Source organism: Cotesia glomerata, unplaced genomic scaffold (genome assembly GCF_020080835.1).
Source record: "Cotesia glomerata isolate CgM1 unplaced genomic scaffold, MPM_Cglom_v2.3 scaffold_30, whole genome shotgun sequence".
Lineage (NCBI taxonomy): Eukaryota > Metazoa > Arthropoda > Insecta > Hymenoptera > Braconidae > Cotesia > Cotesia glomerata.
Genome location: NW_025403551.1, coordinates 82,295 through 100,000, shown reverse-complemented (window position 1 = coordinate 100,000; position 17,706 = coordinate 82,295). Strand labels below are relative to the sequence as shown.

Here is a 17,706-nt window from a genome sequence, read left to right as displayed (position 1 = left end):
CGGCTAACTTTAGTATTATTTACTAGATCTATAAAAAAAAATTTAATTTATAAAAATTACCCAGATTGCAAGTTTTACAACGTTGCCATCAATATTTACTTGCTTTGTTTTATAATCCATACCCACAGTGTTCTGTATATTCTCATTAAACTCGTCTTCGGTGAACCTTAATAAAATGCTGCAAATAAATTATCAATTAATGATAAAAAATACATTATCGCAAGTAAAAGCTTGAACAATAGACTTTGAAACTTTTCCATTAGTGTAACAATAAAACTTTATCAGAAACTTATTAGACTATATATACATACAAGCCATAAAATTTTAAGTTACCTTGACTTTCCGACATTTGATTCACCAATCATAAGTAGTTTCAGAGTTGTCAAAACTTCTTGATCCATTGTCATTGATAAAAATTATTAAACCTAGTAACAAACTCCAAAATACACCATTTAATTTATCTAATTCACATCAACTGTCAGTCAGCTGGCTCATGAAATAACCTAGTCTGCGTATCAACTCCAGAATAATAAAATAATGACGTAGTTAAAAAATAAAATGTTTCATCATTATCTTTCAAGTATCTGGTCTTTGTTTGTTGATTGTTTTTTTTTTTTTTTTTTTAATTCTTCACTCCAAAAAAAAAATTGATCTGTCGTCGATTAAATAAATTTCTTTCACCAGATGTGTCAACTCCAAAAAATAAATAAATTTGATTTTCTAACCTAAATAAAAAATTAAATAATTAATAAACATTTATAAAATTAAAAGTTTTACAAACATCAATAAAAGTCAGTCATGTTAGATTTTAAATTAAAATTTACAGCCTATAAATCTTTATTTAATTCCTCGAGATAAAATTTAAAGATGTATGAGTATCTAATTGTTATTTGATTGTTATATTAAATATTAAATAAAATATATATAGGAATATACTGTAGAAATTACAAATACCTTGCTCGAATAAATGAATAGATTTAACTGTAGCTTGAAATAACTAACGCAAGTACAAGCGATTGTGATAGTGGTAATAGTCAGCAAAATTCTCTCCGAGTGTTAGTGTAACAGCCCACCGTTATATGTAGGTATATACATTTGATATAAATATACATGTTGTATGAACAAGGATACAAGAACGAGGAGCGGCATTGAGCAGTCGTGAACGTGAATCGCGATCTAAACGCGTACACATTACATTTTGTTGACTTATATCTATACAAATATCTATTTGATATATGTAAAAATAATAATAATATTTAATGACGTTTGCTCAGTAAGTTCAGCTCGTAGCTGTCCAGTGACTGTTGATATCTTGAGTACAATTTATCAGAGTGTTTAGTTATGTGCTTTGATTCTGGTGCATCTCCAGCAGAACACCAGTCAGAGCAGCAAAGCTAGCTAAGCAAGCACAGTCCAGTATCTCCATGAGCTGCGCCGCCGTCCGATGTTGTCTCTTGTCTTCTCGGCGTTTTTCTCCCGTTTACGTTTATCATTCATCACAAGCTGCAGCGGGCAGGCAGCACCAGCACTGTCACAAGCATCGCTCCCTGCAATACCGCTATTATTATTATTATTAACAATTAAATGAAACGAAAGGATATATATATTTTTCTGACAGTTCACTTGCCCTGGATAACAAATAGTTTGTGACTCAGTGAGTAATATATATTAAGTTTATTGTTATTGTGGTGTTTAGTGGTGTAATTGGGGTTTTTTTAATAAAGATGGCCGCCAATGATTCTGTTAAACTTATATTACACGGGATTTACAATACATTTTTACAATATTATATTATTAATAATAAATTATATTGTTGTTTAGGTAAATTACACGGACACAATCTTTACAAATGATAATATGAAGGTGGTTAATAAAAACAATAATCTGTACAAATTTTGTGATTTTATCTTTAATGTACAATTGGTGGTGAAAGTCGACGGTGACAAGTCATCTCAGTATTTTAAATATTTTATATCACACACACACCCATCCATATAAATATAAATATCTAATATTATTTATAAATGATAAATATAGTTTTTTATAACGTCAGTGTTCAAGAGATTCAAGAAATTTTTCTCAAAGTTGTTTAAATAATTCAAATGGCGATGGCGTCTGCTGATAGGTACGTTTACATTTTTTATTTTATTTTCTATTCTATGATCCAAAAAAAAAAAAAAAACCCATGCATTCATTAGTTTTAACACTAATGTATTCTAGGACCTAGCACACATGTGTCGTATGTGTATATATAAATCAAGGGATGACACATAAGGACACGGGGTACGCAGTCTATTAAAAAAAAAAAAAAAAAAAAAAGAAAAAAGTAAAATGCACCCGGTACCGAGACTGCATGTATAGATATGATATTATTAAAGCACTCTGCTGGCTCTCAACTCGTAAATCAATAAATCCTTGCTTCCGATAATTATAATTTCCCTGTCGTAGTGACTGAGGAAGTAATAGAAGTGAAACAATGAATGAATTGAATAAACAATTGGATCTAAAAGTTAAAAAAAGGTACAATGGATAGGTAGGTGTTGGGACAATAAAGGAAGAAACAAAAGTTGCGCACGCGAGTACACAGATCTAGGGTGGGTCTCACTGGAGGGCATGATGAACTTGAAAATCCGGAGCAGTGATGCAATCTTTATCGCTTGCACATATAACATCTGAATTATGTAAAAAAAACTCTCACTTGCTGGATGTTATTATACATAATATATACTTTTTTTTATATATTATATTAGATTGCATTAAATTAAATTACATTACACAGATAGACATGCTTGTGTATTAAACTAAGAATACACTTCTATCTAAGTAAGATGTGAGATTAATTAAATCTAAATGTAATGCTGGTGCATGCAATGCTGGACGCTCCTTTCTCAATCTCTACTCTCCTGTCCCCTCGTGCTGCGCTTCCCTTCTTTGTTATTGTTGTTGTGATGTTACTTTATTATCCTTTATTTTTTAAGCGGTTTTGGTTGCGCTCTTTCATCCAGACCCAATGTAAGTGTACCGAGGACTAGGTTCGTTTAGCCAATTAAAAAGGCGGGTATGACATCAGCTTTTGCTCTGGTTTTCAGTCGATGGGTTACTGCACGCCACACGGGTCTCAATGTGACTTAACTCGCGAGATTTTCAGGCCAATTACACATTTATTATACTCTAGAATCTCTCGAGTTGTTATTATACACACATACATCCTATCCTATACTAAGGATACTTGGGTTGAGAGTCTTATAATTATAAAAAGGTCGTTATAATATAATTATAATTATAATAAGCAATAAAAAAGGAAGAAAATTTATATATAACGTTCTTCCAATATCACAACCATTGTTTGCTAACTAATGTTTTCCAATATTTGTGTTTTCAGAATGGAGTGGGTAGAAATTATCGAGCCGAGAACCAAAGAGCACATGTATGCTAATTTAACGACCGGTGAATGTGTATGGGATCCACCGCCGGGAGTTCCTGTGTACGTAAGATTACTTTTAAATAACTGTTAAAGCTATGTTTTATTTATTTTATTATTTATTTATGTATCTACGTGTTTCTAATATTAATTATTATTTAAACGGGTTTAAATTGCAGAAAGAAGACTGATAATAACCAGTGGTGGGAATTATTCGATCAACAAACATCAAGATTTTATTATTACAATGCAACATCGCAAAAAACCGTCTGGCATCGGCCCACTGACTGTGACATTATTCCATTGGCAAAGTTACAGGTACAGTAAGCGTTTGATGTTTCAAGAAATCAACATATATATCATTATATCTTACAATTTTTTTATTTACTTTTAACTGTTGTATTTAAGCTATTTTAGTTAGATGCTTTATGTCTTATCACAGAGCGTTTGAGGAAAACATGACGCGTCAGTATAGATGGTCTGTTTCCATATCTTAAAATAGAAACATTATTTTTTTTTTCTTTTTTTTTTTTTGAGTTATTCAAAAGTATGTACGTTTAAAACTCAAGAGAATGCAAGTGATCGTAACGAAGAAATATCTTAAGAAGAGTATGAGATTAAACGTGTTGACGTCACCTAATGTTAGCTTTTTATTTTATTAAATATCTCCTGATTTTAGAATACTGATAGTTTTATGTATCTTACAGTATATATATACAATGTATATTATAAAATGAAATTTACGTTGTATATAAAAGTTATAAACTGTTATGTGATCGTTTCCAGACGCTGAAACAAAATACAGAACCGGCGATCAGCGGGGGCTCAGGTAATAATGGGAACGCCACAGATGGTCAGACAAATGAGTCGAGAAGAAAAGAGTCTGTGGCTACGCAAACTCAAACAACAGCAGTTGGACGTTCATCACGTTACGATCATCATCAAGAAAATCCAAGTTTATCTTCCTCTATGGTGAATAATTTATTCTTCTTCGTTTATGTTACATTAAATATTTTTAAATCAAACTCTCTTACAGAAATCCAACAGTGGTGTATGCAAAGTCCGTAGCTCGGGTATTAGTATGGATTCCCAATTATCGCCTCCGTCGCCATCTCCTTCGGCCAGACGACCGCATCATCACCACCACCATCACCATCATCATCACCATCATCAACAGCAGCAGCAGCAGCAACAACAACAGCAGCAGCAGCAGCAACAGTTACAGCAGCAACAGTTACAGCAGCACAACAATAGACACAATAATCGACATCATGAACAGCCGTCTTCACAAACCCGACGGCATCACAATCATTCTCAAGACTCGGGTCGCTCCAGCGACAGTTCAATCTCTCACAGCCGCACGTCCCTGGAATCATCAGGCGCATCTGCCTTCCGTCATTTAGAATCACCTCATCGGCATCATCAACGATCCAACATACTCCAGTTACCAACGAGCTCAAGTCGTACTCACAATACTTCGACCGGTAGTGGTAGTACACTAGAACCACTGAGATCACAGAAAAGTGGTACTCTTGAGAATGTGAAAAACCAAAAAGGCGTAGCAATGCCTGGGGAACCACCACCGCCGCCTCTTGGTCTTTCACTCTCAACCAGTACGCCACTTTTTAAAAAAAAAATATTTGTAGAGCATCAGCAGTCGTCGTCGAGTCAGAGAGACGGAAGAAGCGTTACGAGTACTGAGTCTGACAGAAGTAGAAATGGAGGAGGTGAGTAGTTATATTTTGTATCTTGTATCTTGATCTATACATTGATAAAATTACAATTTCATGGATTGTGGAGATAATATAATAATAAATTGATGAATAAATAGGTCGAGAGAGTAGCCGTGGCTCGTATGGACCAGAACCAAGTACTTCACCGTACCGAGAGTCAATTGGTGGTATCGACTCAAAAGCCTTCTTGCGTCAAGAGATGCCTCCCTATCGTCCGCCTGATATTCAATCCTCTCCACACTCTTGCAAGCCCCATCAAGCTGACAAATTCGGATCTCTTGTCGAGTCAACAAATCGGTACCACCGAGATAGAGACAGAGACAGGGACAGAGATCGCGAGTCTTATCACCGTGACAGAGTTAACAGTCTTGAAAAAAGCAACACTCCGTCTTCAGGAGGATTTTATCCGGGCGCTGGTGCCATTCACTCCCGAAATCTCAACAAAGCGGAGGTAATTACGTCTGCTGGCGGAAACGTCGGGAGTATTGGTCGAAGACACCATGGCTGTGCTGCTTCGCTGTCCGAAGCGAATGTACGAGAAATTTATGGTGCCATGCTAGCTGCTGAGAGTCGTAATGACGGCAAAAATTCTGCTTTGAGAAGCAATGCTGCGTCTCACGTTAATCCCATCTCCAAGCAGCCGAGTTTCGATGTGTCTGAAAGACACATTAAAGAAAAAGACCGGGCTGGTGAACGGGATAAAAAAGACAGAGATGATTACGGTGGGCGGACCAAGTGTAATAATTTGATGGATAATAACACGCAACAAGCGTTAGCTCGTAGTTACAGCTTTGTTCAGCAGCAAAAACTCCAACAGCAAATGATGAGAAGGCGAGACCGCGATGACGACTCAATGCACGAGCGGTACTTGGTCAGTCAGAGCCTTCATGATCATGCTAGACATCGACTTGGCAGCAGCAATACCAGTAGCAGTAATGACGATAGTAATAGCAGTAGTAACAGTGCAATTGGTGATGAACTCGGTGGAGGTGGACAGGTAGTTGATGAGGAGGAGGACGCTAAGAAAAAACGAAGCAATGGCAATCCTAGTCCACCGGCATCGACGCCTTATTACGGTAATTTATTAGTCGATGCCGATCATTTGTTGCCGCTTCAACATTATATTCTTCAACAAGCTAAACTCTCGGGTAAATTTTAATATTAAAAATAATTATCATTTTTTTTTTTTTTTTTTTTTTTTTTTCATTTTTTAATCTATATTATTAAGAAAATAAGCAAAGTTTTATGATCAGTGTATTTATATGATAAAATGGGTTTTTATGTATCTCTAGATATATAATTAAGAAATGACCTTGTATCTTGTGAAATATTGACATTTTTAAAGATATAAACTCATCCCGATGTTACACTCATCAAGACCTTTCATTTGAGTACCCACATCAATTTTTCATATATTTTATATATTTATGTATTTCAAAAATATCATATATATAAAATATATAAAAAATGCCATGTGGGTACTTAAATGAAAGATCTCGATGAGTGTAACATCAATATGACTTCATATCTTAAAAAATGTCAATCATTAAGAAATGACATTGTATCTTGTCAAATAATGATAATTTTAAAGATATAAGCTCACCCCGACATTACACTGATCGAGACTTTTCATTTGAATACCCACATTAATTTTTTATATATTTTATATATTTATATATATTATATGTATGTATATATGAAAAATATATGAAAATGCATGTGGGTACTCAAATGAAAGCTCTTGATGAGTGTAACATCGGAATGAGCTTATATCTTTAAAAAAGTACAGTGCAATTTAACAAAAGTAATTATTTAATTATAAATTTTTTTTTTTTTTTTTAAAGGTTGTTATAAATATGGAGATCCTTTGCTGGTCGATGGAGAAGGGGATGATGATTCTTTGGATGAAGACGGTGGCGGTAGAGATAACGAAGGTGGTAATGGAGTTGGCATTGGTAGTGGGAGAGGTGACGATGACTCAGACGATGAAGATCAGTTTGCCGATGATGAAGCTGCAAGCAATCAGGGTGATTCTTCCAGTCAAGAGTATTTAGAAGATCACTATGCGGGTACGTTTTTTTTTAATATAATTTATTATTATAATATTAACTACTGTTGTTTCTTGAAAATAGATCTCGGAAATTATGACACAGCTGGCCTGGCAACATATTATAACACTACGGAAACGCTAACGCGCTCGCACGCGAGCTCTACGCAAGCAACCTTACCATCAACAGCACCTCTGGTACCTTCAGCTCCGTCCGGGCAGACCGGTTCGACAACAATATCCCTGCACACCGAAGTTAGAGACAGTGGAAGCATGGGCGGCGGGGTCGGTGCTAGTCCAAGACCTATTTCTCTTCCAGCATCAACAGCTTTTACGAGCCTAGTCAAGAGTTATGATATTGCAGACGGCGCCGAGGATGGACGTCGCGATGATTCTACGGGCGGAGGGGACATTGAGAAATACGCCCAAGATAATTTAAATTTAAATTGTGGCAGGCCAAAAGGTCTCCGGCTTTTGTTTCGTAAAAAATTCAGTGTACGTGATATTTTAAGCTGGTCTAAAGATCCTATTCCCCGACCGATGCTTAACGTTGTCGAGGGTGAAAAACTATTAAAACGCGAGGCCTGCAATCTATTTCGGCTTGTCCAGGTTTATATGGGCGACAGAAAAGCCAACGTAGGCATGACCTTAGACGGTGTAGCTACTGAATTAATAAACACCGTATTTTCAAAGCCGCCGCTTCGTGACGAGCTTTATGTGCAAATTTGTCGGCAAACTACCGAAAATCCTAGAAAAGAAAGTCTAAGACGAGGATGGGAGCTGATGGCAGTCTGTCTAGCGTTCGTACCACCAAGTGCTACTTTTGAGCCGTATCTTGAAGGCTATATGAACAGGCATCGTGACCCTAATTTCCAATTTCCCGAAGTAGCCAAGTGGCCGATTCACGTTCAAGTGAGTCATTACGCCACTGTTGCTTGTCGACGGTTGCAGCGAATTGGGGCACACGGTAAACGTCAACCACGTAAGGCTACTATTGAAGACATTGATCAAGCACGGGTAAGTTTTTTTAACTTTCATTTTTTCTTGATTATAATCAGAATCAGTATAATAAATAATTCTTTTAATTAATGCAGCTTCAAATATTCCGCGCGTCAATGTTTGGCGCTACGCTGTCTGAAGTAATGGCTTTGCAACGTGATCGTTTTCCACAACGAGATTTGCCCTGGGTTCAGACAACGTTGACTCGCCAAGTACTCATGCGTGGTGGGACATTAACTGAAGGAATATTTCGGGTGTCTGCGGACGCGGATGAGGTCAGCGCGCTTAAATCTTGCTTGGACAGATTTGAGGACGGCGCTAATTTAGCACCCTCCCAGGACGCTCATGCACCTGCTTCGTTGTTGAAGTTGTGGGTTCGGGAATTATACGAACCCTTGATACCTGACTCGTTTTATATCGAGTGTGTGTCTATGCGACACGACGAGTCAGAGGCTGCTGCTTTAAATGCCGCGGCTATCGTTGATCGACTTCCAGATCTTAATCGTCGAGTACTTAGTCATCTGATTCGTTTTCTTCAGGTGAGTTTTTTTTTTTTTTTTTTTTTTTTTTTAATTTTATGATACTGAAATTTAAAGACATCATCGTACGAAGTATTTCAGAGCCCAGTTAATATAATAAAATAAATAATTCAGGTTGTTACGGACCAAAGCTTTTTATGTAAACTTTATTTCAATTTAGCGAGATTTCGTCATGGATCATGTCTTCTTCAGGCATCTAATTAAATACATACAAAAATTATACAAAAATTAGTAATATTATATATAATATTAATGACAAAATTTTTTTTTACAATATAAATAACAAAATTCTTTAAAAAATTTTTAAAAAATTAAAAAAATTTGTTACTAATATTGTATATAATATTACTAATTATCGTATAATTTTTGTATGTATTTAAATTAATTAGATATCTGAAGAAACCATGATCCATGGTGAATTATTTATTTTATTTAATTTAAAGACATCTGATAATTTTTTTAGTAAATAAATTTTCATCACAGAAAAATTACATCTAAAAAATTAAAATGCTATTTTTTTTTTTAATAATTTTTTAGAGATATTTTTCAAGAAAAATAAAAAAAATTGTCATAAAAATTTTTTTTTTAATAATTATTAATATGATTTAATTACACAGATTTTTACGAGACCAGATGTGGTTGCCCGTACAAAAATGGACGCTAATAATCTCGCTATGGTAATGGCTCCAAATATTCTACGCTGTACCTCCCAAGATCCAAGAGTGATATTGGAAAATGCACGAAAAGAAATGGCTTTTGTACGCATACTTATTGAATCACTGGAAACAGCTTGGGTCGACGATCTTCATTGACCCACCAGTCGTCGTCAATATCGTTGCTAAATTATTATGCACTCTACACTTTTATGCCAAATACAATGTAAATTAATGTTGATTACGAATTTTTACCATTAGTTATTTTATTGTTTTACATTTTTTTGAATTATTATTATTTTATATATTTTTATTACTATTGCTATTATTAAATTTTTGTGTTCATAAATTAATGTTAAATTAGTTAAGTATTGCTTTGGCGCAATTGCGATAAAGTGTATAATCTAATGCTAAAGCTAGCCGACGCGTCACCAATTTAAAATGTTCCCTCGTTATCAATTATTATTCATTAATTTATAAATAGCAAAAGAAAATAAAATAAATCTTATGCCATATACTTTTATTTAAAAATAAATAAATATAAATAATAATGTACAATATAGTTGTCGATACAATGTACATGTAATAGTAATCTCTTGTTATCGCACCATTTGTCAGATGGCTTTTTAAAAATTCCATGCAATTGTTGAATTTAATATGTAAGATAATTATTGATTATTATTATTATAATTAAAATAATGAGAGAAACAAATGCAACAAGGTTCAATTGACGCTTTGTACGGTCGTACACCTTATAAAGGTCTTCATTTTTGTATGAATGATAATCTGTATGTATGTACAACAAACGACGAATCTATACATATATTTAATATAAATGTATATGTTCGCGTTTAATATCAGCAATACAACAAATTATTAGCTAATTATTGTCTTTTTACTTACTTATTATTGTTATTCCATTGACATTCCCGTAAAATTTTAATTATTTTATAATACTAAAGTTAGCCGACGTTTTTAATTTTTTGATTTTTGTTTAATAATTAAATTAGAACAAAAAAATATTTTTAAAAAATTGCACTTACAATTTGTAAAGTTTTTTACAAATTAAAATTTTTTTTTCAATTTTTTATAGTCATTTTTTCAATAAAAAAAAATTTTTTAATTTTTTAATGTCGACTAACTTAATTTTGATATTATTTTTTATATTTTTGCCAAATACTGAAGTTAACTCACGTTACAAATTATTTTTTTTTTTAATTTATAGTAATTAAATTATTGTGAAAAAAAAATTCCACGTGTGAAAATTAAAAAGAAAATTATTAGAAATTTTTTAAAACATTTTTTTATTGCAATTGATTTATAATAAAAATTTAAAAAAAAATGACATGTGTCAGCTGACTTCAGTATTATATTTTTGCCACTAGTCAGCGCCACTATCGTGTATGAGAAAGTTAAATACCTTGTGTGTGTAAACATCTAAACAAAAAAAATTATATTAAATCTACTGTTTTCAATTGTTTTATATTTAAATATAAATTAATGATTGTTGAGAAAGTTAAATAAATTTATTAATTCTTAAAATGAGTAAAAAAAACAAAGGAAGTAGCTTAGGTAAAGCTTTGGTGAGAAATCGTTTTGGACCTAAAAAAAAACGTGGTGAGAGATCATTGGTAAGGTTATGTTTATATTATTTATGTATATTATAAAATACAAATCCACATTTTTTTTTGCCATAATTTGTTTATTAAAAAAATTATCAAATTAATTTTTAGCTTCATACTGCTGACGTTGAGGATGGTTACAAATGGGATCGTTTAAACTTACGATCAATCACGCAAGAGAATACATTTGAAGAATTTTTAAGAACTGCAGAATTAGCTGGAACTGAATTTCAAGCCGAAAAACTTGATATTAAATATGTCAATCCTCAGAGTGGAATGGGTTTACCTTCAGAAAAAGAACGAGCTGATTTATTGGCTCTGTTTAAAACAAATGCTAAGTTATTAAAAATACCCAGAAGGCCCAAATGGGACGACCACACCAGTGCTCAAGAGCTCCACACCAGAGAGAATAATGAATTTTTAGAATGGCGAAGACAGTTGTCTCTGCTCCAAGATACCGGAGAGATGACGATAACTCCCTACGAAAAAAATCTAGAATTCTGGAGACAATTATGGAGAGTCGTCGAACGTAGTGATGTCGTAGTGCAGATTGTTGATGCGCGTAATCCCTTGCTGTTCCGTTGCGAAGATCTTGAGAAATATGTTCACGAAGTTGACGCCAATAAGAAGAATATGATTCTTGTTAATAAAGCTGATTTTCTGACTCTGGAACAGCGACAGGCTTGGTGCGATTATTTTACCGAGGTTGGTATGAAAGTCGCTTTCTTTTCAGCCTTGGATGCCGCTGAGTTGAATTACAGAAATAGAAAATCTGCCATTGACGAAGAAGAAGAAGAAAAAGAAGACGAGGTCGAGGAGGAAGAGGAAGACGACACTGATGAAGAAAACGAAGATGATGTCTCCAATAAAACCAACGACGGAGAAAGCGATATTTCTTCTTATGTCACAGATTTTGGATCCGACAGCGAGTATCAGAGTGCTGATGATACCGACGCAGTACACCTGGATAAAATTCCTGATAGCCAACCTGAGGAAGAATTAAAAAGCACAGACGAAGTAGAAAGCACCAAGACACTTGAGATTAATTCCCCGGAGCTTTTAACCAGAGAAAGATTGATTGAACTTTTTAAATCATTGAAAGGAGAGAAAACTTACACGCCTAACGTAGTAACAATCGGTCTGGTTGGATATCCAAATGTTGGAAAGAGTTCAACCATCAACGCCATTTTAATGGGTAAAAAAGTATCGGTATCAGCTACGCCAGGAAAAACCAAGCACTTTCAAACGCTCTTCGTCGACAGTGAGTTGATGCTGTGCGATTGTCCTGGCTTGGTGATGCCTAGTTTTATTTGTACTAAAGCTGAAATGGTTCTACATGGAATTTTACCGATAGACCACTTGAGAGACCACGTTCCATCAATTACATTGCTAGGAATTTGGATCCCACGACATGTTCTTGAAGATACTTATGGTATAATGCTCCCACCTCCTCGAGACGGTGAGGATCCTAACAGACCACCGACTTCTGAAGAAATTCTCAATACCTACGGGTTCAACAGGGGATTCATGACCGCAAACGGTCAGCCTGACAACCCTCGCTCAGCTCGGGTCTTGTTAAAAGATTTTGTCAATGGCAAGCTTCTGTATTGCGTTGCTCCGCCGAATAAAATTCAAGAAGAGTATCATACATTCCCACCTCGTCGCAGAGTTTACTCAGAAAATCACGTTGTTCCTGCTGATGCTATGCGAGCTAGCAGGGGAGTTACTATTAATAATGAAGACGTTGATCGGGCTTTTTTTAGGGACCGAGAGGCCGGTGTTCATGTCAAAGGACTTCCTGGTAAATTAAGTTCTGCCAACTCGGGAAATCCTGGCGGTAAACCCTGGAAAAAAATAAATAAACACGCTAATAAAAATAAGAAAGAAAAAGGACGACGTCTTTACAAATATTTAGATTTACATTAATCTGAAATAAATAAAAATATGTATTTGTATAAATAAAAAAATAATTAAAATTTATTTGATGTATATATTTTATTTATATCTATTTAGATTTAGTTTTTTAAAATTATTGTAACTATTTGTTGCATTCTCTCGCTATTGATACCATTAATTATGGTATACATTCCTCAACCTTAGAATCTTTATTCAATATTTAATATTTAAATGTTTCATCTCTTATTTTAGTTGTCATTATCTTCAATTGATGTCACAATGATAATGTCCTTTAAATAAATCAGAACAAGTTTCCAGTCTCAAATTATTTTTAGCTTAATTAAAAGTTGCTGTTACAAAACGTTGTTGATCATTATCAAGTCAGTGTAGATGTCTTCAAGGCAAAGTAAATTCTGAATTATGATGAGCAATTGGTCATCAATATATACACATAATACTTGAAATTATTAGTCAATTTATACACAATAATTGTTTACATTTAGCGGTGAAACCAATCTTCCATTGGTTGATTCTATTTACATATTCAAATTTCCTGGTTTATCGCCAATCAACGTAGCCAATTATAACCATCAGGTTATTGAGGTAAATCTCCGTCCAGCTTGAGATAAATTTTTACAATGATGGTTAGACTTCAGTAAAACACAACAGTGTGTAGCAAAGGTTTTGAAATTTTGTTGTCTTCAAACTCGTTCAGCAAACCATCAATGTCATTATCTAGATCATCACTGCCGGCAAGCTGAAACAAATTATTTTAAATTATAAAAACAGTTGTTTAAATTATAAAAAATACATTGAAGCTGATCTTCATTAAGCTTTTATGTATTTGTTAATTAGTACTGTATAATACCGTGGTAACTAATTCACAGATCAAAAATGATCCGACAGTAGCCTCTTCGTGGTTATCTTGAATATCTAAATTAATTAAATGGGCCGGTTGATGATTGACGGAAGTCCTACTACTCCAATATTCTACTACTTGATCATAAACTCTCTCTTCACATGTTATAAGAATATCAAATTTTTCTTTAGTCTCTTGGAATCTTTCCGGTCTGGGTTTTATCCTCCTGTTCCGATCTAACATGTGCAGCAAGCCCATTTGAGTATATCTGTTTTAATTTTTATTAAAAAAAAAATTTAATTAGTGGCAATAAAAATTTTTTAAATTAGAAAAAAAAAATAAAAAAAAAGAAGCATACAATTGTTTATCTTTAACCAATAAATCATTATAAATTTCGTCGTATGTTGTGCCGAAATCGTAAACATTAGGTTTGTCTGGTCCACTTCCAGGTAATTTGACTTTATCTCCAGTTCCGAAGGACTTTACATTGAAGCCCTTTTTGCTGTAAAAAATTAATGAATTTATTAATGTTTTATTAAAAAAAAAAATAATTAAAAATAAAATAGTTTTACCTCAAAAAAGCATGGGCCTCCATACTTCGGTTCATGTTACTAGAACATATTACGGCAACGCTTAAAGGTTTGGATGTCGGCATATTGATGTGTTATTTTTATTGTTATTAATTTTATAATACAATTTTAATAAATAAATATTGTTCAGATGACAGTATTATAATTATTAACTTAAATAATTAATAATCAATAAATAAAAACAGGGTGTTTAAAATAAAACGAGGGTGTGGAAGCCTGTGTTGTTAACCTTCAGAGTATTTTTATCCTTATAACGCAATAAAATTCAATTATACAATAACTATTTACAGATAATAGTTAAAATTTTATGCGAAATAATATATTTATTAATTTAATAAAAATAAACAACACATATAAGAATCAAATACCAGGATAAATACAATTTTTATAATATTTTTGCTCCTCTCTCATCACAGCTCCGAATCCTTTACAAATACAGAAAGACGTTTTGGTTATATTTCACCAGTGACGCCATTTTCTTCCTAGATGTCGCATGTGTACCACGTGTCAGCTGGGTAATTTTATTGCCAACTCATTAGCAAAATTACCGCCATCTTTAATTTATGAAAATATTTTTAATTTATTTATTTGCTTTATTATTATTTAAATCTTAAAAAAAATTTTTATTAAAAAAATAATAATAAAATTTTTTTGGTAAAATAATAAATAAAAAAAAACCTTTGAATAAATTTTTTTAAAAGCGCTTTATTATTCTTAGCGTGTATCTTTTATCGAAAAAGACAAATTAGTAATACAAAGGAGTAATTGTATTATTATTTAATTAATCTATTAAAATTTGATCTTCATCCATCAAATACGTAATTCAAAGACTTGATTTAATATTCCCATCAGTCACTGTCACACCTGCAATGAATGCCAATTAATAAAAAATATTTAGTGATCTTGATTAAGAAAAAAAAAACTTTAATTATCGCCGTAAGTGTAATTTAAAATTTCGACACATTACCGAGAACTGATTAGACATTCAATTAAAAAATAATTTTTATAACAAGTTGCGTACGTCAATCCCTTTGGATAAGTGTAAGTATCATATATTAATTATCTGTAGTACCTAGATAAAATTACTTTCACATTTAAACTTTTTATCTACTGTACTTAAGCACTGGCAATTTCTTAATTATACTTTTCAACAATATAATTTCATTAAAATTACATTATGGAGCATAGAGATCTCTACCCTCCATAAATTACATAAACGAAAAAAAAAGAATTAATATAACAGTCGTGAGTTATTAAAATGTCGTTAGTCATTATATTTGTCAAAATTTCTCAATACTTAATTTATTGCTGAATTTAACAGACATCTAATAATTTTTTTAATATTTTAAAATTAAATTATAATGAAAATAATTTTTTAAATATTTTTTTTTTTATCATTTATTTGCTATAAAAATTCTAAGAATTGTCAGACGTTCGCTAATTTCAGTAAAAAAAAAAAGATATATACTTTTTATCTAGCAAAAACTTGACAGTTGATATAAAAAAAAATTATTTAATTCATTTATTAATTTATTTACAGGTATTAATTATCACAAATAATGTCAAAAGAATTTCATCAATTATTGCGCAGTGAACATCATACAAATCAACTCTTGAAATTCAAGGATAAATTTTTAACGTGTCCCTTCGAATGTAAATGCATACACATATGATCACCCTGACACAAACATTATTATCAACGCATTCTACGTCTATATTTCCTCTGTATATATAAATATATACCTACAATATGCACATACAAATAGGTATTAAAGCTACAGCAGAGAATGAGGCATGGCAACTTGATTTTTGCAGCAATTCACAATATGACTCACTCCATGATGTCTCTTAACTGCATGTAGACGTAGACGTACATGCGTTTTTTTTTTTTTTTTTTTCACCTAAAACATTTATCAAGTGAGAATTACGTGAACAACGTGTAAAACAATAGTAATGAATTACTCGTTTTATCACCGTTTAATTTCTATTATAAAAACATTAAAACAACTATTAGGAATATGTACTTGCAGTGAAGTACATATATAAGACCCAATAATAAATGGTACAATAAAAATGTGCATATAGGAACAAGGGATACGGCTAGTTAAATACAACTAGACGTTGATTTGCCTTACATTGGATTGCATGAAGTTGAATATACATATAGGTACAGCAGACCGTTGCAATTACGTGTGTCACGACAATCAGGCACCTCGTCAACTTATCTTAGGTTTTATCTCGTCACTTTCATCGTCTCACTTAATTGTCGCTTTATTACTCGTTGTATTCTTGCACGTATTATATATATATATACATAATACATGTGCTTAATTCGTCTCTTTAAATTAAACTTGTTCATACAATACGTTTAAGTTGCATAAACTCGTTAACCTTTTACCTCTTAAACTTTACCATATTAAAAGTACATTGTAGTAGCATTACTCGACTATTTTCTCTCATCTTTCATTTAGCTTGCATTTATATACATTATTTTTAGATATAGAATAAGATAAATATTTAGCGATGTTTATTTACCAATACATTAGCGGTATATTGATCATATCAAATACAACCTTCATAAGCATCTCCGAAGATATCCGTGATTTACAATTCGCCTTTCTATGTCAAATAGTTTATATATAAATTTAATGCTCGGTTAAAGTTACCGCAAATTGTTTTGTTCTTCCTACTACTTACACTTCTACTCACTCGTCCAATGTTTACAGTATTTACGGGCATTTCTTCATTTTACTGGATACACTTTATTTTCCGTTATTGAATTTAGTATTCTTTAGCTGCCTTAATTATGATGTAAATAAATATACGATAAGAAAATTATCATAAGCCTAGGATAACAGTAAAGTGTTATTACCATCATGAGTGTTTCGATTTGTATACCGTAATTAATTTTAATTATTATATTTATATAAGAAATCTAGACGTTTCATAATATAAGAATACATTTACCTGTCATACCTCCTTCTTTTTTAATTTATTTATTATTTTTAAGTTTTTTAAATTTTATTTTCAATTAATTACGTTGAAAATTCGCTGGATCAAGAGTGAAGATATTTAAAAACTGAAGTTAGCTGACATGTGATAATTTTTTTAACAAATAAATTTAAAAGTTCAAAAAAATGACAGCTGTCAGGTGACTTCAGACTTATTAAATATTTTTCTTTTTCAAACAATTCAGTTTAATTATAATTTCTGAAAAAAATTATTTATATATTGTCAATTTTCAATGAAAATTAATTTAGCAGATATTTAATAATTTTTAGAACTTTTTTTTACAAAAAAATTATGGCAAAAAAAAAATAAGAAAAAAAAAATTGGCATGTAGAAAT

At 32.3% G+C, this 17,706-nt stretch overlaps 4 protein-coding genes across 5 annotated transcripts; 2 read left to right on the top strand and 2 right to left on the bottom strand.

The window, feature by feature from the left end:
- Positions 1-60: 60 nt before the first annotated feature.
- LOC123274315 (ras-related protein Rab-18-B-like) lies at positions 61-681 on the bottom strand (the record flags this gene model as incomplete). The annotated part of the gene is given in 2 exon segments (XM_044741899.1): positions 61-178; positions 334-681. Coding segments are annotated over 2 exon segments (192 nt in total), but the record flags the coding sequence as incomplete, so codon positions are not given.
- Positions 682-1,983: 1,302 nt separating this feature from the next.
- LOC123274313 lies at positions 1,984-10,276 on the top strand. Of its 2 annotated transcripts, none has more exons than XM_044741896.1 (10): positions 1,984-2,125; positions 3,383-3,484; positions 3,601-3,739; positions 4,208-4,393; positions 4,458-5,148; positions 5,253-6,302; positions 6,999-7,223; positions 7,287-8,218; positions 8,296-8,739; positions 9,357-10,276. In XM_044741896.1, the coding sequence occupies exons 1-10, from the start codon at positions 2,103-2,105 to the stop codon at positions 9,549-9,551; spliced, it is 3,987 nt and encodes a 1,328-aa protein (XP_044597831.1). In that variant the 5' UTR covers positions 1,984-2,102; the 3' UTR covers positions 9,552-10,276. The 2 variants fall into 2 exon arrangements, with proteins under 2 accessions (XP_044597831.1, XP_044597832.1); XM_044741897.1 differs by lacking the exon at positions 1,984-2,125 and adding an exon at positions 2,249-2,283.
- A 570-nt stretch (positions 10,277-10,846) lies between these two features.
- On the top strand, positions 10,847-12,994 carry LOC123274330 (large subunit GTPase 1 homolog). The gene is made up of 2 exons (XM_044741918.1): positions 10,847-11,023; positions 11,126-12,994. The coding sequence occupies exons 1-2, from the start codon at positions 10,934-10,936 to the stop codon at positions 12,938-12,940; spliced, it is 1,905 nt and encodes a 634-aa protein (XP_044597853.1). The 5' UTR covers positions 10,847-10,933; the 3' UTR covers positions 12,941-12,994.
- On the bottom strand, positions 12,991-14,847 carry LOC123274332 (RNA polymerase II subunit A C-terminal domain phosphatase SSU72). The gene is made up of 4 exons (XM_044741920.1): positions 14,342-14,847; positions 14,128-14,271; positions 13,779-14,037; positions 12,991-13,667 (listed from the first exon to the last, which is right to left on the bottom strand). The coding sequence occupies exons 1-4, from the start codon at positions 14,422-14,424 to the stop codon at positions 13,563-13,565; spliced, it is 591 nt and encodes a 196-aa protein (XP_044597855.1). The 5' UTR covers positions 14,425-14,847; the 3' UTR covers positions 12,991-13,562.
- Positions 14,848-17,706: the final 2,859 nt, after the last annotated feature.

What these genes read in the sequence shown, in the direction of transcription:
- LOC123274313 (XM_044741896.1), top strand. Translation starts at nt 2,103, where the DNA reads ATGGCGATGGCGTCTGCTGATAG. An exon ending in GCGATGGCGTCTGCTGATAG is followed by an intron (nt 2,126 to 3,382) that starts GTACGTTTACAT and finishes TTGTGTTTTCAG; the next exon opens with AATGGAGTGGGTAGAAATTA. An exon ending in ATCTGATTCGTTTTCTTCAG is followed by an intron (nt 8,740 to 9,356) that starts GTGAGTTTTTTT and finishes TTAATTACACAG; the next exon opens with ATTTTTACGAGACCAGATGT.
- LOC123274332 (XM_044741920.1), bottom strand. Translation starts at nt 14,424, where the DNA reads ATGCCGACATCCAAACCTTTAAGCGTTGCCGTAATATGTTCTAGTAAC. An exon ending in GAGGCCCATGCTTTTTTGAG is followed by an intron (nt 14,272 to 14,341) that starts GTAAAACTATTT and finishes AATTTTTTACAG; the next exon opens with CAAAAAGGGCTTCAATGTAA. An exon ending in TTGGTTAAAGATAAACAATT is followed by an intron (nt 14,038 to 14,127) that starts GTATGCTTCTTT and finishes AAATTAAAACAG; the next exon opens with ATATACTCAAATGGGCTTGC.
- LOC123274330 (XM_044741918.1), top strand. Translation starts at nt 10,934, where the DNA reads ATGAGTAAAAAAAACAAAGGAAGTAGCTTAGGTAAAGCTTTGGTGAGA. An exon ending in AACGTGGTGAGAGATCATTG is followed by an intron (nt 11,024 to 11,125) that starts GTAAGGTTATGT and finishes ATTAATTTTTAG; the next exon opens with CTTCATACTGCTGACGTTGA.